Below are 16,787 nucleotides of genomic sequence, written 5' to 3' on the forward strand. Positions count from 1 at the left end.
TTAAGATATAACACTAAAAAGTGTATTAAACCTAGATTTTATGAAAGGATTTTTTTTTGAAAATAATCTTATTGAAACAATTACAAAAATACGAATTTTGGGCTTCACGATAAATTTAGAGTATTATTCATTACACTCCATACCTTACTCGCATATCCTAGCAAAATTTTAAAAATATTCTTAGAATTTAGATTTTGAATAATCAACAGGAAAAGTTATCATAAATAAAAAAGAAAGAATTAAATACACAAGGGGAACGACAAAGCCTAATCCTAAGGATATCCTTCTTATCAAACAAGTAATCTCTATTGATATCTTGATAAACATAATTAAACCAAGAGATAGGCTCTGTTTGGTAAAACTAGCTGATAGCTGATAGCTGATAGCTTTTAGCTGGTAGCTGGTAGCTTTTAGCTGGTAGCTGGTAGCTTATAGCTGGTAGCTGATAGCTGATAAGCTAATGTGAGTGTTTGGTAAATTAGCTGTTTCATTAGCTGATAAATACAAAATGACATTAATGGCATTTTAATTAATGAGGGTAATAATATATTTTAGTTAAAATAATAAGGGTATTAATGGAAGAAAAACTCACAAGCTAAAAGCTACAAGCTCAAAAGCTACTTCAATTAGCTTTTGAAAAAAAAGCTAAAAGCTAGTAAAAAAGCTACAAGCTAAAAGCTAAAATAGAGTTACCAAACAGAGCTTTTTTATTAATATGAGCTGAAAAGCTAAAAGCTAAAAGCTCTTTTTTTTGTCTTACCAAACAGACTCATAGTCTTGCACTTTAAACCAATGCTTGCCAAAGAATCTGCACAAAAATTGACTTCTATAAAGATATGTGTGATCATGAAATCAATATTTATCTTGTAATCCAAACACAAAAGCCAATGAGACTGAAGCTTTCAAGGCACCAAAGCATGATTTTTAAAGACATTCACTACGTAAATACAGTCCGATTCTAACCAAAGTTTAGCAATTTTTTTGCCATTTCTAAAACCATTATCGCAGCCAAGAATTCACCTTTTTTCGAAGTTTCGCATCCTAAGAAAGCAGAAAAGCTTAGAATGTGATAAGCAGAATGGTCACAAAATATGCCCCCGCACGCAGAAGCCCGCGGATTACCAACAGCAACACCATCAATATTACATTTTATCTATCCAGAAATAGGAGGAGACCAAAGAACCTCCAAAGTTGACAAAAACTTTTTAGGATTTATGGTTATGTCAAACCTTTTGAGAAAACATAAGTTGGAAATTGAGAAATTCGAGTGCATAAATACACAAAAATCTCTCTTTGAAACAAGTCAAATAATATGTCCAGATTTTGAAATCCATATTAACAACATATGAAAATTGAAATTTGGATGCACCTCAATAGACCAACCCCAAATAATCTTATTTGATTAAAATTTTAAAAACATCATTGGCGGGCTTGTTTGTTTTAGCTTTAAATATTGATTTTTTTGTTTGTATTTTTAAAAATGAATTTTATAAAACGGTTTTTCAAAATATTACAAGTTTTTTTAATATTAGTTTTTTCAAAATTAAAAGACTAATTTTGCCATCCTATAACATTAACATACATTATTGAAAATCAAAACATAGTCAAATTGTAATTTTTGCAAAAAGTAGTATTTCAAAATGATTTTTATGAAAAGCTATTAGAAATAGCTTTAAAATTAAGTGGTTTTTTGAAATTTTGATATCCAAAAAAAAAAATCGATAATATATCTAAAATAACATTTTAAGAATAACTATTCAAAATAAATTTTCATTTAAAGTTTTTATAAAAAATATTTATAAATTTTTTTACAAAAAATTATATAACACTATAAAAATTATTTTAAAAAAAATCTAAACAAATAGATCCTAAATGAAGTGAATAAATCAATTGTCATCATTTTAGTTCGTTTTTTTTATAACAGTTGAATGTAATAACCGAACCAAATCAATCTAAACTACTCATTTTTTATTGATTGAAATTTGTTCTCACTAAAGCCTAATCAAATTAGCTCATTATTTCCTAAAACTTGTTAAGAGCATTATTTCCTATAACTTGTTAAGAGCATCAATATCGACTAAAAATTTGAGTGGCTTCACGATTTTCAATGACACTATGTCATAGTGTCTTATATATTTGAATTAAAATGACAGTGGCCAAAGTTTTAATAACTACTAGTAACAAACTCGTGCATACGCACGAGTTCTGGTTGTTTTCATTATACATTTATTTTAAATAGAACGTCAAAAAAGAAAAAATATTTAAATTTTTTCGTATATATAAAATATTTAAATAATTTTTTTTACTTTCGTATATCATTTTTGGATCATAAATATCATCTTTCGTATATAAAAATATTTAAATTAATAATAGATTTTTTTCACGTATATGAATATTATTTATGTTTAGGTATCATTTAAAAAAAATATTTGGATAAATAATAAATTTTCGTATGTAAAAATATTTAAATCAATAATAGATTTTTTTCCCGTATACAATTTTTGAATCAAAATTTATTGGATCACAAATACCATTTTTCATATATAAAAATATTTAGATCATTAATAGATTTTTCTCATATACAAATATTATTTATGTTTAGGTATCTTTTACAAAAATATCCGAATCAATTGTAAATTTTCGTATATAAAAATATTTAGATTAATAATAGTTTTTTTTCCTGTATACCTTTTTTGTAATAATAGTTTTTTTTCCTGTAACGTTTTATTAATAAGTATTTATATGAATTACATATATAAGAAAATTTAAAAAAAAAATGGATTATACCATATTATATTTTGGTAATGTAAGAATATTCCAATTATTTTAAGATAATTTAGATTAAATATTAAATAAATATTTTTTATCTATTAGTTTGAAATCAAAATTAATCATCAGAAATTCTTATTAGAAGGAGTTAAGTATTTTTTTTCTTGTATTAAGTCATAATATTAAATATAATTATTTTCTTTTAATTTATGATATTTTTTTAAGATAAATTTATAAAAAATCATACTTAATTTATTAAATCCATTTTTATAGGACCAAAATGATCTTGTGGTTTTTGTGTATTCACCTATTGTTATTGTCCATGTAAAATATTCATTTATAAAAAATTATTGCCTTCCGATTTTTTATTATCATTGAATAAATATTTTTCTTATTATCATTCAATTAATATTTTCATATTCTCATTCAATTATTGTCTTTTTTTCATTTTTCATATTCTCATTCAATACCAAAAGACAATTGCAATTTTTGGAAAAAAACAAATAATTAAGAATGTTAATTATATAGCCGTAAAAAGATTCTGTGGATTAATGTCATTATTGATATAGACCCTAAGAATTGTTTAGAGATTAATGAGATAATTAGGGTATGAAAAATGACCTTAAATATGCTATTGATTTTCTTATATAGATAGTAGATAATTTGATGATCTTATATATTAAAAATTAATATATATAATAACACCCTAAATTTTTAAAGCAATATTTAGAAGATAATACTCATTCTATACTCATATAATATAACAAAATATTTAATAAAAATAAAAAATAAACAAAATATATATCTCTCTCAATGGAATGCTCTGTAATTAAACTTTTCCACTTTCTATTTCTCATATATTTTTTTTCTTTTTCAAAAAAAATAAAGTAAGAGTAATGTAGAAAAATGAAAAGTTAACAGTTTAGAAAAATAAAGTGGAAAAATTAAAACCTTTCACTTTATTTATTAAAAAAACTAAATCTTAATAATTAAAACTAACAACTCTTAATTAACAATAATAGTTAATAAAAATAATCTTAATTATTTTTATATTGAATTTTTCAAATCAAGTAAGAAATGACATTTCACCATTTAATTAAAAATTAAAGAAAAATAAATAAAAAAAGTAACCATGAGGAAGGAAAGAGAATGCACTGATGTAAATTTTGTGTGCAGCAACGTAAAAATAACTTTTTATCTCCAAAAACACTTATAAAAAGTGCTTATTTCAATCCAAAATCATTTTTTCTTTCTCTGATTTATGTCTTCTCTATTGTAATAAAATCAAGTAAACACCATACTCTCTTTCTTATCTCATTAAATCAACTCCATGTTTCTTTGTGGTCGTTAATATCCTTGATGCAGTCAAATTTTCCACTCTTTGTCACTGCAAAAAAATACATTAATGAATTAAAGGTAAGGAAACTGAATGCAGATGATGGTGCAAATCACAAATCTATTATAAAGCAAAACTTTTATCTTCACGTATCTGAATTTAAAATCCCGAAACAAACAAAAATTATATTAGAGAATCAGAAATTAAAATTGAAAATCAAATTCGTAGATATGCAGAATAGTAAGATCTGAAGTTAAGCAGAGCAACTGAATGATGGCAGAGCAGTGAATGAGGAGCAAAGGAAGAGAATAAAAAATTAAGAATGCAAAGAATGAAGAAGGTGGAAATGAATAACAGAGAATGAAAGAAGAAAAGGTGATGCAAAGAGATAGATGGAGGGACTCATACAATGGTTCAACAATTCCCAATACACTAAACCGTAAAAGCAATAAAAATACTGTTGTGTATGGAATAAAGCAAATGGATTTAGGGTTGAACTTGTGGATGAGAGATGCATTATGTAGTTATTATAGGATTCAAGAGGCAAACCAAATTGAATGAGAGGAATGGAAAAGGTATGCAAATTTGAAATTATGCAGACTTCACCTGGCTTTATGTCTGCATGACCCAATGAAAATGCACCGATGCAATAAAAAAAACGTGTTCCAATAAAGAAGTTTTGCATTAAATTGGATGTTGGAATGTAATCATGATTAAATGTAAAATGACGCTCAGGGGTATGTAAAACCATGTTTAATTGATTGTGATTAGGGTAATTAAGGGAATTTGGTGGTAATTGATTTTTATATATTAAAATAGATGGCTTAGCCCACTTTTTGATTTTATCCAATAAAGTATTGAGTTGGAGTATATTTTAAAATTAGTGGATCCCATTTAAAATTTTAAGCTAGTGGTATGAATGTTTGAATATAGTGAAGTGGTTTAAATAATTGAAAAGTGTGAAAAAATATAATTAATTAAGTGGAGTCCATTTATATCCCCCAATTTGGATGGCATGGATGTAGATTCTCTAATATCCTATCTTACATGGTAAGACTTTTAACATGTTCTTGAAATCTTAGTTGCATGTAACTTGTTCCAATATGTGAGTATTTTTACATTGTAAGTTTGATCAAACCAAATTCAACAACTTTGAGATTCAAATGTGAGTATTTTTCTCTTCACAAAACAAATACTAGTTTTTTACATTGTTTGTATTTTTAAAAATGAATTTTATAAAACGGTTTTTCAAAATATTACAAGTTTTTTTAATATTAGTTTTTTCAAAATTAAAAGACTAATTTTGTCATCCTATAACATTAACATACATTATTGAAAATCAAAACATAGTCAAATTGTAATTTTTGCAAAAAGTTGTATTTCAAAATGATTTTTATGAAAAGCTATTAGAAATAGCTTTAAAATTAAGAGTTTTTTAAAATTTTGATATCCAGAAAAAAAAACAATAATATATCTAAAATAACATTTTAAGAATAACTATTCAAAACAAATTTTTATTTAAAGTTTTTATAAAAAAAAAATTTATAAATTTTTTTTACAAAAAATTATATAACACTAAAAAATTATTTTTAAAAAAAATCTAAACAAATAGATCCTAAATGAAATGAATAAATTAATTGTCATCATTTTAGTTCGTTTTTTTATTAGTTGGATGTAATAACCGAACCAAATCAATCTAAACGAATAATTTTTTATTGATTCAAATTTATTCTCTCTAAAGCCTAATCAAATCAACTCATTATATCTTATAACTTGTTAAGAGCATCAATATCGAATAATTTTTTATTGATTCAAATTTATTCTCTCTAAAGCCTAATCAAACCAACTCATTATATCCTATAAGTTGTTAAGAGCATCAATATCGACTAAAAATTTGAGTGGCTTCACGATTTTCAATGACACTATGTCATAGTGTCTGGCCAAAGTTTTACTAATAACTATGGTTTAGCCCACTTTTTGATTTTATCCAATAAAATATTGAGTTGGAGTATATTTTAAAATTAGTGGAACCCAATTTAAATTTAGAATTTTAAGTTAGTAGTAAGAATGTTTGAATATAGTGAAGTGGTTTAAATAATTGAAAAGTGTGAAAAAATATAATTAATTAAATAGAGTTCATTTATACCACTAATTTGGATGACAAAGGATGTAGATTCTCTAACATCGTATCTTACATGGTAAGACTTTTAACATGTTCTCGAAATCAACCTTAGTTGCATGTAACTTGTTCCAATATGTGAGTATTTTTACATTGTAAGTTTGATCAAACCAAATTCAACAACTTTGAGATTCAAATGTGAGTATTTTTCTCTTCACAAAACAAATACTAGTACTTATCAAGAAATCAATTCCCATGTATCCATAAACAAGTGCTATTAAGTTCTTTCGAAGCAAAATTCATATAATCTAACAATATTGAAGTGATGACAGAGCTTGAATGAAGGTTCATGTTTTTCCTAACAAGAAAATACAATTTAGAGATTCAAACACTACATGCTGGTTCCTCTGACAGTCACCACCATCAACCTTAGACAGAACCGAACCGTCTTGTTACACGGTGAAGACATTACTCATAAGCCACCATGAATATTAAGTGAGTCATGTATTGAACTGACAAATGGTAGGCAAAGATTTCGTCTTCCAAATCTTCCACAATCCATTTTTCCCTATCCAACAAGTCAAGCTTAAAGCACATCCCCTGTGACGGCTTCTACGTTCACACATCAAACAACCTGTAGTAGGAATTTTCTTGCAGTTATTTTATCATATTATACGCAATCAATGAAGGTAAGCGCTATGCATTCATTCCCTTGCATAGCTTACAATGACGATTCGTTAAATGGAAGTACTTCAGCAAAATGGCTTGGTAGAAACTTCGAGCTCTTCAATTTTTCAAGAAACTCAATTACTAATAGTAAAAGAAGGAATATTTTCTTGGAGATCTGGAACGTTTGTCAAACACGGCGGTTTGGCTCCTCGATAGTAATAGAAGGCCATGACTTTAGACCACTCATCTGCATTGCGAATTGCTGAGAATCCACATAATGGAAATTAGTCAGTCACATGGAGAGAACACAAATAAATGAAAAAGATGAATTTCTTTTATTGATTGTTTTTTCGGTAACTTAGATAAACACCTTTATCACGGAATAAAATCTTCCCCGCTCTAGTAAAGATAACTTCTGGGAAAGCCGATACTTTAAGTGCTGCAACTAGTTCAGTCTCAACAACAGCATCGAGCGCCACACACTTTCATAAGATACATAATAAGATATCAGACAAAGAAAATCGTCGATGAAATAAAACAGATGAAACAAAAGGAATGATACTTTACTAATTACTTACTCTTGGTGACGGTAATCCACAGTTCCATATGATATGCACAGCCTTCACTAGTTCATCTCTAATTTTTTCATTCTCCTTTGGCCTAAACAAAAATGTGAAAAAGTTAGTTAGGATTGTTTTGGACTTGCTTGATTGCAAACATGATATAGAATACTCCAACTTCAAAAGCGTAACAGCAACGTCATCAAGAATTATAGTCGGATGCCGAGGCTATCTGCACATTAGGTTGAAAGTTAAGAGTGGTCTCTCATGTTAGTTATGAGCGTTCTCTCATGTTCTTAGTATTTTTTTCATGAAATTCATATATACATTAATGGTGGATTTTTTTTTTAAAGCACAAATAGATTAAATAAAAATGAACGAGATTACAAAATACTGGGGGCAAAAACCCGACTTATTCACACCACATCAAAAAGTAGTAAACAATCCAAATTAATTACAACTACAAATTAGTGGTCTAAAAGAAAGAAGTAAAAACACGCACGACGCTGGCACTACCTAGCGAACCTGCGTACAGGGACAAAACTAGATAGAAAATAGGTGTTGTGTGAGTCTTCATAAATTTAGCTAATGGCGAATGAACATACGCCAACACTAACCGATTCACATACCAACAACTCCCAGCGAGAAATCACAACAAGCATAAAAGCTCTTTCAAGCCAAACAAACCTAAATCGTAGCGAGAAACGCATCACGTGCACAATCCAGCAAAGCCACGTAGAGGCGCCAAATCAAATTGCAAAAAGTGTGAAAAGTAAAATGACAAACACCGAACTCAAATTTCGAAGACAGCGAAAAAAACCCGGTTGTCAACACGATAACGAATTCATTAACCAACAACTTATTGACAAATTGCAGCCAGCAATAACGACCATTTCTGGTCAAATGGGCCGAGACACCGAAACCAAAAATGAGGAAGAAAATATCAACTCCATTTCTACGCATCCAAACAGTTAACAAAAGACAACGCAAACCGAAAGAACAATTCAGCGAGCAGAGTAACAGCCAAATCAAACACTGCAAAACCAGATCAGAAACGAAACCAAAACAGAAAACCAGATCTAAAACGAAACAGAAACAGAAACCCAGAGATCTAACCCAGAAAAACGAGCTTCTTCAATGTCTATCCAGAAACTTCCGCCGGCGTTAGTTGAAAAACAACACCAGCAACGACAACCAGTCTACCCAAAAGTCACCAAAACCAACCGCCGACGAGAAGAAGCACAAAAAACAGAGGAGAAACACCATTGTCGGACTGGACCTTGTCAAATAGACCGGCACAGAACCGGTAGCTCATGTTCTTAGTATCTGAATCATAATATAAATACATAACATAACCATCTCTTTCTCTCAAACCACGTCTCTTATTCTCTCTAAAACAATCCGAAATCCAAAAAAAAAAATACTCACTTCGCATGCATAAAGTATGAAAACCAAATCAACAACTTACTCGAGCAACTATAGGGCTAAAGTACAGAATGTAGAAGAGTATAACAAGCTAGCAAAGACTAATTGTAGAAGTAGAACAAACCTTCTATACCGATTGTGCACGAGAATAATCAAGGGACTAATGTCTTTAAACACAGTTTCCTCCCATTCCGCAGCCTTTATGTCTTTGATAGGACGAATGTAATTGTCATCTTGCCACACTACTTCCTTATCATCATCAACATCATCGTTGTCATCACCATCATCATCATCTTCCTTCTTTTTATTTTGAATAGTAATCTTATCGAAAAACTGGCCGAGACTAAATCCCCAACCATCAGCATCTTGAGGCCAATTAGGATCCTCCTCTTCCACAACAAGTTGGTAATCATTAATAAGCTTTTGCATTTTCTTCTTCTTTTCATCGGTATCTTCAACCTCTTGAATATCAGGTTTCTTATCCATAACCTGTCTGATTTTCCTCCTCCATTCCTGTCTCTCTTCAAGACTCATAGCATAAGGGTCATTTTGTTTCGAGGAAGACGACACATCGTCTTCGTCATCATCATCATCACTGTCACTGTCACTATATGGTTCTCGCCCTCTTCTTTTCGAATTAGTACCATCCGATTTGAGTGCTTGAAGTCTCGTAATTCTGGAATAACCAACCTGTTTCAGGGAAATAGAGAGAAATTCAACATGATATATATGTAAAAAAGTAAACTTTAGATTAAAATGATGAAATTGAAGTACTTGCCTGCAAAGAGGGTTTTGAGAAAAGGGTGAAATTGAAGGTTTTGCTGGGCAAGGTGAAGTTTGTTTGTTTGATTGGTGAAATGAAAGAAGATAAGGGTAAAGTGAGTGTCATTTCTTCAAGCACAGAAATGAAAGTGTCATCAATTGTTAAAAATAACAATAACAATAATAATGATTTGAAAGTGTGAAAGTAAAACAAAAAAAAACATAATTTGAGAATGGAAAAGGACATAGGAGCTATGTTAAGATGTTTCATTACCTTTCAGTTTCTGTTTTGGTCGGAGAAGTGCTTCCCCGCCGGTTTCTTTTTTCTCTTTAGAGAGATAGTAGTACCCAAAGACTAGAGGGATAGAGGGTTTTTGGGTTTATCTTAGTGCAAATCATATTTTAGAATACAATTATCTAGAAAGACTCATTTTGATTTTTGACACATTTAAATGCATTTTTAATTTTTAATTTGATGATTTTTAATTGACTTAATTGGAATTTTGATCTCCTATTTTAAATGGTTTTTTAGTTTTTTTTTTTTTTTTTATAGATGTGGCATTTGAAAAGTATGTATGACTTGGCCAAGAGTATCTGGTGTCACGTCAATAAAAATATTTAAAATTTTAGAAATTAATTATTTTATTTTCTTAAGTTTTTTTTATTTATATTTTTAATAATTTAATTTCTAATCATTTAATTTTTTATAAATTTAATTAGAAATTAATTATTACCAATTTAAAAAATATAGACGTAGGCCTAAAGTCCATATCAGTAAAACTAACTTGTAGCTAATAGCTGATAGCTGCTAAGTTAACATGGGTGTTTGGTAAATTAGTTGTTTTATTAGCTGATATATATAAAATAACATAAAAGGACATTTTAATTAATAAGGGTAATAATATATTTTGTTAAAATAATAAGGGTATAAATGGAAGAAAAAATCACTGACTAAAAGCTACAAACTCAAAAGCTATTTCAAATAGTTTTTGAAAGAAAAGTAAAAAACTATTAAAAAAGCTACAAACTAAAAGTTAAAAGAGAGTTACAAAACAGAATTTTTTCATTAATGTGAGCTGAAAAATTAAAAGTTAAATTTTTTTTTTTTAGGTCTTGCCAAACAGACCCTCGGTAACAACCCAACAATCTAAGTTACAGTATAACCCAACAATCAACAATCTAAGTTACAATATAAATAATGTCAAAAAGTTATTTAAATATTGGTATTTCTTTTTTTTTTTAATGAATGAAAATATTGGTATTTCATGTTGAAAATTCGATATGAGACTTATTGGCACAATGTTGGGTCCCAAACGTTTTCCAGCATAGTGTCATATATTAAGAAATTTGTAGGCACATGAACAAAATGGGTAGGTGGATAATCCTTTTCAATATTTATTTCTTCAAATACCCCTTCAGCAATTATAAGCACAATGCTATTAAACTTCTAAATTGTTGTAAGCAAAGATACAAAATATATTCATCAAATGGATTATTTATGCTTGGTACCTAGAGATTTAATACGGAGAGTATTCTAATATCTTAGAGGCCAGAAGAGGTATAAGGCAAGGGGATCCAATCTCCCCTTTGCTCTTTGTGATTATGATGGAGTATATGAATAGGGTCATGTCCAAGATGACAAAGAATCCAAATTTCAATTACCATAACAAATGTGAGAAGTTGGGCATTACTCATCTGGCTTTTGCAAATGATGTGCTTTTGTTTAGTAGAGGTGATTGTAAATCCATTGAGATGCTGCTTGAAGCCTTCAAAACATCTTCTGATTCAACTGGGCTTATTGTAAACCCTAAGAAATGTAAGGTTTTTTATGGAGGGATGGATACTGACACTAAACAAATGGTGAAGCATCTAACAGGTTATGAAGAGGGTCAGCTTCCAATCAGGTACTTAGGCATTCCTTTGTCCAGCAAAAAGCTGAATATTAATCACTACATGCCCATGATTGATAGGATTGTTAGTAGAATTTGACATTGGTCTGCTAATCTCCCAAGCATAGCTGGCAGGATTCAATTGGTAAAAAGTATAGTTGTGGCCATTGCTCAATATTGGATGTTCAGCCTTGTAACTCGGTTTTTTTGGCGAACTGACTCCTTTTCATTTTTATTTTAATTTTATTTTTGCAAGAGTCGCCACCGACTTTTATTTTATCCAAATAGGATAGGCATAAAAGAACAGGAAAGACCTTTTAACAGATTTTGGGTTCGGGGGGTTGGTTATACAAAGGGAAGGTTTTAAGCACCCTTTGTATCCATGGTTATCCATGGGCTCTTAATTTTGCTTAGATCACTTTTGTCTTGTTTGATTTTGTTTGCTTGAAAAGTGGGTGTGGGTGTGTGTTGGAAAAAAATGAAAAGTATTTGAACTTTTGATTTGAAAAACCTTGTAATGATCCTTGGCGGATGCCTACAAAGTTTTATCTTTTGAATTTTGTTTTTGTGAAAACAGTGATTGAAAGTTTGATTTAAAACAGCTTTGAAATTGATTTGAAAATAGAAGAAGTGAAGATGGACACTAGGTCATATAAGTCTCTGAAGAGTTTCACTGGGAATAATGCCCTTCAAATACCAGGTGAAAGTTTTTGAAAATAGATGAGAAGTTTTGAAAATACGTTTTTTTGAAAATGAGAGGTGTTGGGTCTTATACTCAGGGAGAGGTCCAATTGAAATTGATTTTGTTTTAATTGAAAAGCAACAAGAGGGAATTACGCTAGAGGTGCAAGTGTGCGAAGTGTGTTGTATTCAGATATTTATATCCTGAGTTAGTAAACTAGAGATTCAATTATTATCTTATCACCTAATTACTAACAATTAAATATGTACAGGAAATTAAATCCTACGCTATTACATCGCTTTGGGAGATTTACATGATTATCGGTGCGAAAAGTAAATGCGAGAAAATTGAATCTATGCTATTACATTGATTTGCAACCTATACATTTGTCTAAGAATGTAAATTGCAATAGGTAAATAAACATGTTTTTTGATTTTCTTAAAGGTATAATTAGGTTAAGAGAAAGTAAGATAACAAAATCCTAAATCTAAAACAAATTAAACCTAATTCATTTTTTTATTTTTTTTATGTTTTTAATTAAATTAAAAGTCTAATTAATATAATTAAAAGTCCAAATGATAGAAATAAAATCAAGCCTAATTAATAAGTCAGGATAATAAGTCTAAAATGATTAGTCCATTAAACCTAATAAACTAACATATATATATATATATATATATATATATATATATATATATATATATATATATATATATATATATATATATATATTTTTTTTTTGTGATTTTTGGAATTGATTTTAAGTTAATTAAAAGTTAATTAAACAAATAATTATACAAATAATTAACCTTAACAAGAAAAATATTCTTTTTTTATGTCAAAAATTAAATTATAAAAATATAAACCTAAATCTAAAAGGAAAATATTTTTTGGAGTTTTTTTTATTGGTTGAAAATAATTAAAAAGCAATATTTACATAATTACTAATTAATTAAGCAAAATAAAGTAATTATGAAGAAAAATAAAATATTTTTATGTCAAAAATTAAAATAATATTTTATCAACTTAAAACTGAAATTAAAATTTTTTTTTTTTGGTTTTTTTAAGTATTTTTAATTAATTTTTCAAAGAAAATAAAAAGAAATTAAAGATATTAAAAACAGTGATCCTGTGTGGTTAAACAGTGATCTGAGGGCTGAGAAGAGCCAGCACATGGCATGAGCGTGGGTCATAATGCACTGAATCCAAGGTCTTTGTCCCAGTCAGCGTGGGGACCGCTACTATTCATCATCTTCAACCTTTTTCCTGCGGATTTTGCTGCAGATTTTCTTGCGGATTTTCCTGCGGATTTCTGGATCCTTTAAAAACCTACAAAAATGAAAGGAGCAAAAAAGGGGGACCACCCAGATCTACATAAAATCACGCTCTGAGTTCAATGGTGGCGTTAGTTTTGTCATTAGAGCAACATAGCTATGGATTCGAAGTTTGGTCATGGTTATGTTCTAACATGGTGTTCTTTGTTCTGGACATTAAAGCTTCATGTTAACGTTCAAACCTTCTTTAAATAACTTCAAGAACATGTTAGCATCAATAGATTTCATTAAAACATAAACATAATAAAAATATGAGAAATTGAAAATATGCATAAATATGGAGTTTTGAATTTATGAACTCCAAACACTACTACATGTTACAAGCTACATGATTCTTACTCTATGATATCCCAAGAGTGGAATAGAGTGATTGGATTTGATGGAAAGTGGCTATTTGAATGAGCCTTGATTTTTACAAGTTTCTTGAATTTTTTGGTTATGGAGGATATACTTAAACTATGGCTTTTTTTCTTCTCCTCCCTCTTGAATGAAGAAAATGAAGCTTTATTTATAGGCAAATGATTTGATATGGAAGCCTTGCAAGTTGAGATTGCAATGAGTGATTTTGGAAAAGAAGATAAAATGGAATATTTTTTCAATGAGTGCATTTGCTTAACCATGGATAAAACACTCAAGTATTATTGTCTCCAATATTGCAATCTTATCTTAGATGCTTTGAATAGGTCATTGCTTGCATCACATGATCATCTTGGATAATATCTTTGAATTATCTCACTTTAATTAAATTTTAAATGAATAAAATTCAATAAAAATGAAATAAAATGTCATGAACCATGGATAGGTCTTGAATTCCCTTAGCCATATGAGAATCAAGATTGAATCACAAAAGAATTGGCCTTTTTTGAAAAAGAATCAAGTTTTGGTCATTACTTGCTTCATGCATTTTTTCCAAAAAAAGGTCAACTTCATCAAGGCATATCTCCCTCAATTTTGATCCTATGAAAGTGTTCTTGTACTTTTTGGAAATCCCAAGATGTCCTCTACAAGCCACTTTGGAAGCTTTTTTGCATTTGGAGAAGTTATCTTGATGATATGGGCTTTGAAAAAAACTGCTTTTTGCTGACTTTGAAAATGACCTGTAATGTTTTGGCTCATATCTCTTATGCGGAAGCATTTCTTGACCTTGGGCCTAACATCAAAGTTGTAGAGAATTGAATTTCCTTCAAAATTATCTTTTTTGGAATTTTTATAATGAATCAGGATAGAGTTATGGGTGGTCAAAGTTTAGTTGACTTTTAAGTCAAAAAACCCTAATTTTGCAATTTTGAGTTTTGTTGATTTCTGAACTTTTCTTGATGAATTATGATCAATACTTGATCAAATGATGAATATTAATTCAAATAATTGATGTTGACTAAAAATTTTGATTTTTGACTGCAGTTGACTTTTTTCAGATGAACTGCAGTTTTGCGATCTTTCAATGAATCAATGTCTTCTCCTCAATTGAATGACATGAATGGACTATAATGTTGATTTGAAGGCCTTTGAATCATATTGTGAGTCTTGGAATCATCTCCTGATTAAAAGTCAATCCTTTGATGAAATTAGGTCAAAACCCTAATTTGGCGCTTCTGGCGATCTTGAGAGTTGTCTGCCTTAAACTGAGCCATCCTTGGACTTGAATATTGATTGAAGGAACCTTTGAGTCTTGAGAGAATGTTGAACCTCTTGTGGGCCTCAAAACCCTAATTTCTTCAACTTTCTCTTGACCATTCTCCTGTCTTTTTAACACACAAGTTACAAACTTTTTTTCTTTCTTTTTTTTTGTTAGTAAATAAAAATATGCATGATGATAAATGATAATGATAATGATCATAATACTTAGAAAAATGATGGGATCTTAGAGGTAAAAAATTAGGGTATGACAAGCCTTCCTCTACCTGATTGTATCATCAAGAAGCTGGATACCATTTGCAGGTCCTTCATTTGGTCAGGAGGGCTTCTCCAAGCAAAAAAAGCCATGTGGCTTGGAAGAAGGTATGCAGGCCTGTAAAACAAGGGGGATTAAATATCCTGAATTTTTAAAATCTGGAATAATGTTGCTTTATTGAAATGCCTTTGGAACATTTGTATGAAATTGGATAACTTGTGGGTCAAATGGATTCGCACTTACAATCTAAAAGGTTGTGATGCTATGTCTGAGTTGCATTCTAATAACTGTACCTTAGAGCTGTCAAAATGGGCTAGTCCATATGGGCCAGCCCGTCAGGCCCGAAAAATTATAGCGCTTGGGCCTTAAAATTAGAGCCCATATTTTTCAGGGTCTTTTTAGCCCAGCCCTAAAAAGCCCGCTACCCATTAGGGCTAGCCCATATGGACCGTGGATATCCCATTAGGCCCGCATAATTATAAAATTTAAAAAATATATATAAATATTTATATTATTTACTCCAAAATATCATATTGATTTTTCTCTCCTCACTAAATTTTATCTCTATTCTATTTGATCTTTCACTTTTAAATATAATACATTAATATAATCAACATTTTTTTTTGAGAGAATATAATCAACATTCTTAGATTGTATTATATTAGTTTTCTGTTATTTTAAATATTTAAGTATTATTTTATACAATTTGGACATATATTGTATTTAAAAACACGTTATAATATTAATAAGAGATAATTTAGTACTTAAAAATGTATTATGTCTAAAATACTATAATTTTTATTTTATTTATAGTAAATATTATGGAGTTTTTATTTTAATTTTTTTCAATTAAAAAAGCCCAATTAGGGGCGGGTAGTCCGAAACCCATCTAGGGTCGGGCTTGGGTAGTAATTCTCGAGCTAATATTAAATCGGATCTTTTTGGCCCAGCGCTAAAAAGCCCAGGGCCCGCCAGGGCCGGCTCGTTTAGGGCCGGGTAGCCCATTTTGACAGCTCTACTATACCTGGATCCTTAAGCATATAATGGCTAGAAAAGTAGACATTGACAATATTCAGCAACTCTGGAACTGCATGGTTATGAAGAAAAGGTTCAAAATGATGCAGGTTTACAATGTGTTGATCGAAGACAGCAACAGGGTTGACTGGTATCATATGATGTATCATAACATTGCAAGACCTAGAGCTAAAGTCATAATGTGGCTTGTATGTTAAGACATGCTGCCAACAAAGACAAGGCTGAAGAAGTTTGGATTGCTGCAACATACAAACTGTGAGCTTTGTGATGAGGATGATGAAACCATGGAACACTTGATGTTTAACTACAAAGGGGC

General features: G+C 29.7%; 2 protein-coding genes across 2 annotated transcripts; one reads left to right on the forward strand and one right to left on the reverse strand.

The window, feature by feature from the left end:
* Positions 1–6,482: 6,482 nt before the first annotated feature.
* LOC131631249 (thioredoxin-like fold domain-containing protein MRL7L, chloroplastic) lies at positions 6,483–10,046 on the reverse strand. The gene is made up of 6 exons (XM_058902045.1): positions 9,915–10,046; positions 9,657–9,769; positions 9,003–9,568; positions 7,472–7,553; positions 7,264–7,375; positions 6,483–7,155 (listed from the first exon to the last, which is right to left on the reverse strand). Exons 2-6 carry the CDS (start codon positions 9,765–9,767, stop codon positions 7,028–7,030), a joined length of 999 nt encoding a protein of 332 aa, XP_058758028.1. The 5' UTR covers positions 9,768–9,769; positions 9,915–10,046; the 3' UTR covers positions 6,483–7,027.
* A 1,229-nt stretch (positions 10,047–11,275) lies between these two features.
* LOC131631232 (uncharacterized) lies at positions 11,276–11,629 on the forward strand. Its single transcript, XM_058902021.1, has one exon. The coding sequence runs from the start codon at positions 11,276–11,278 to the stop codon at positions 11,627–11,629; it is 354 nt and encodes a 117-aa protein (XP_058758004.1).
* The last annotated feature ends 5,158 nt before the right edge of the window (positions 11,630–16,787 follow it).

The sequence above is a fragment of the Vicia villosa genome, unplaced genomic scaffold (assembly GCF_029867415.1).
Source record: "Vicia villosa cultivar HV-30 ecotype Madison, WI unplaced genomic scaffold, Vvil1.0 ctg.000794F_1_1, whole genome shotgun sequence".
NCBI lineage: Eukaryota > Viridiplantae > Streptophyta > Magnoliopsida > Fabales > Fabaceae > Vicia > Vicia villosa.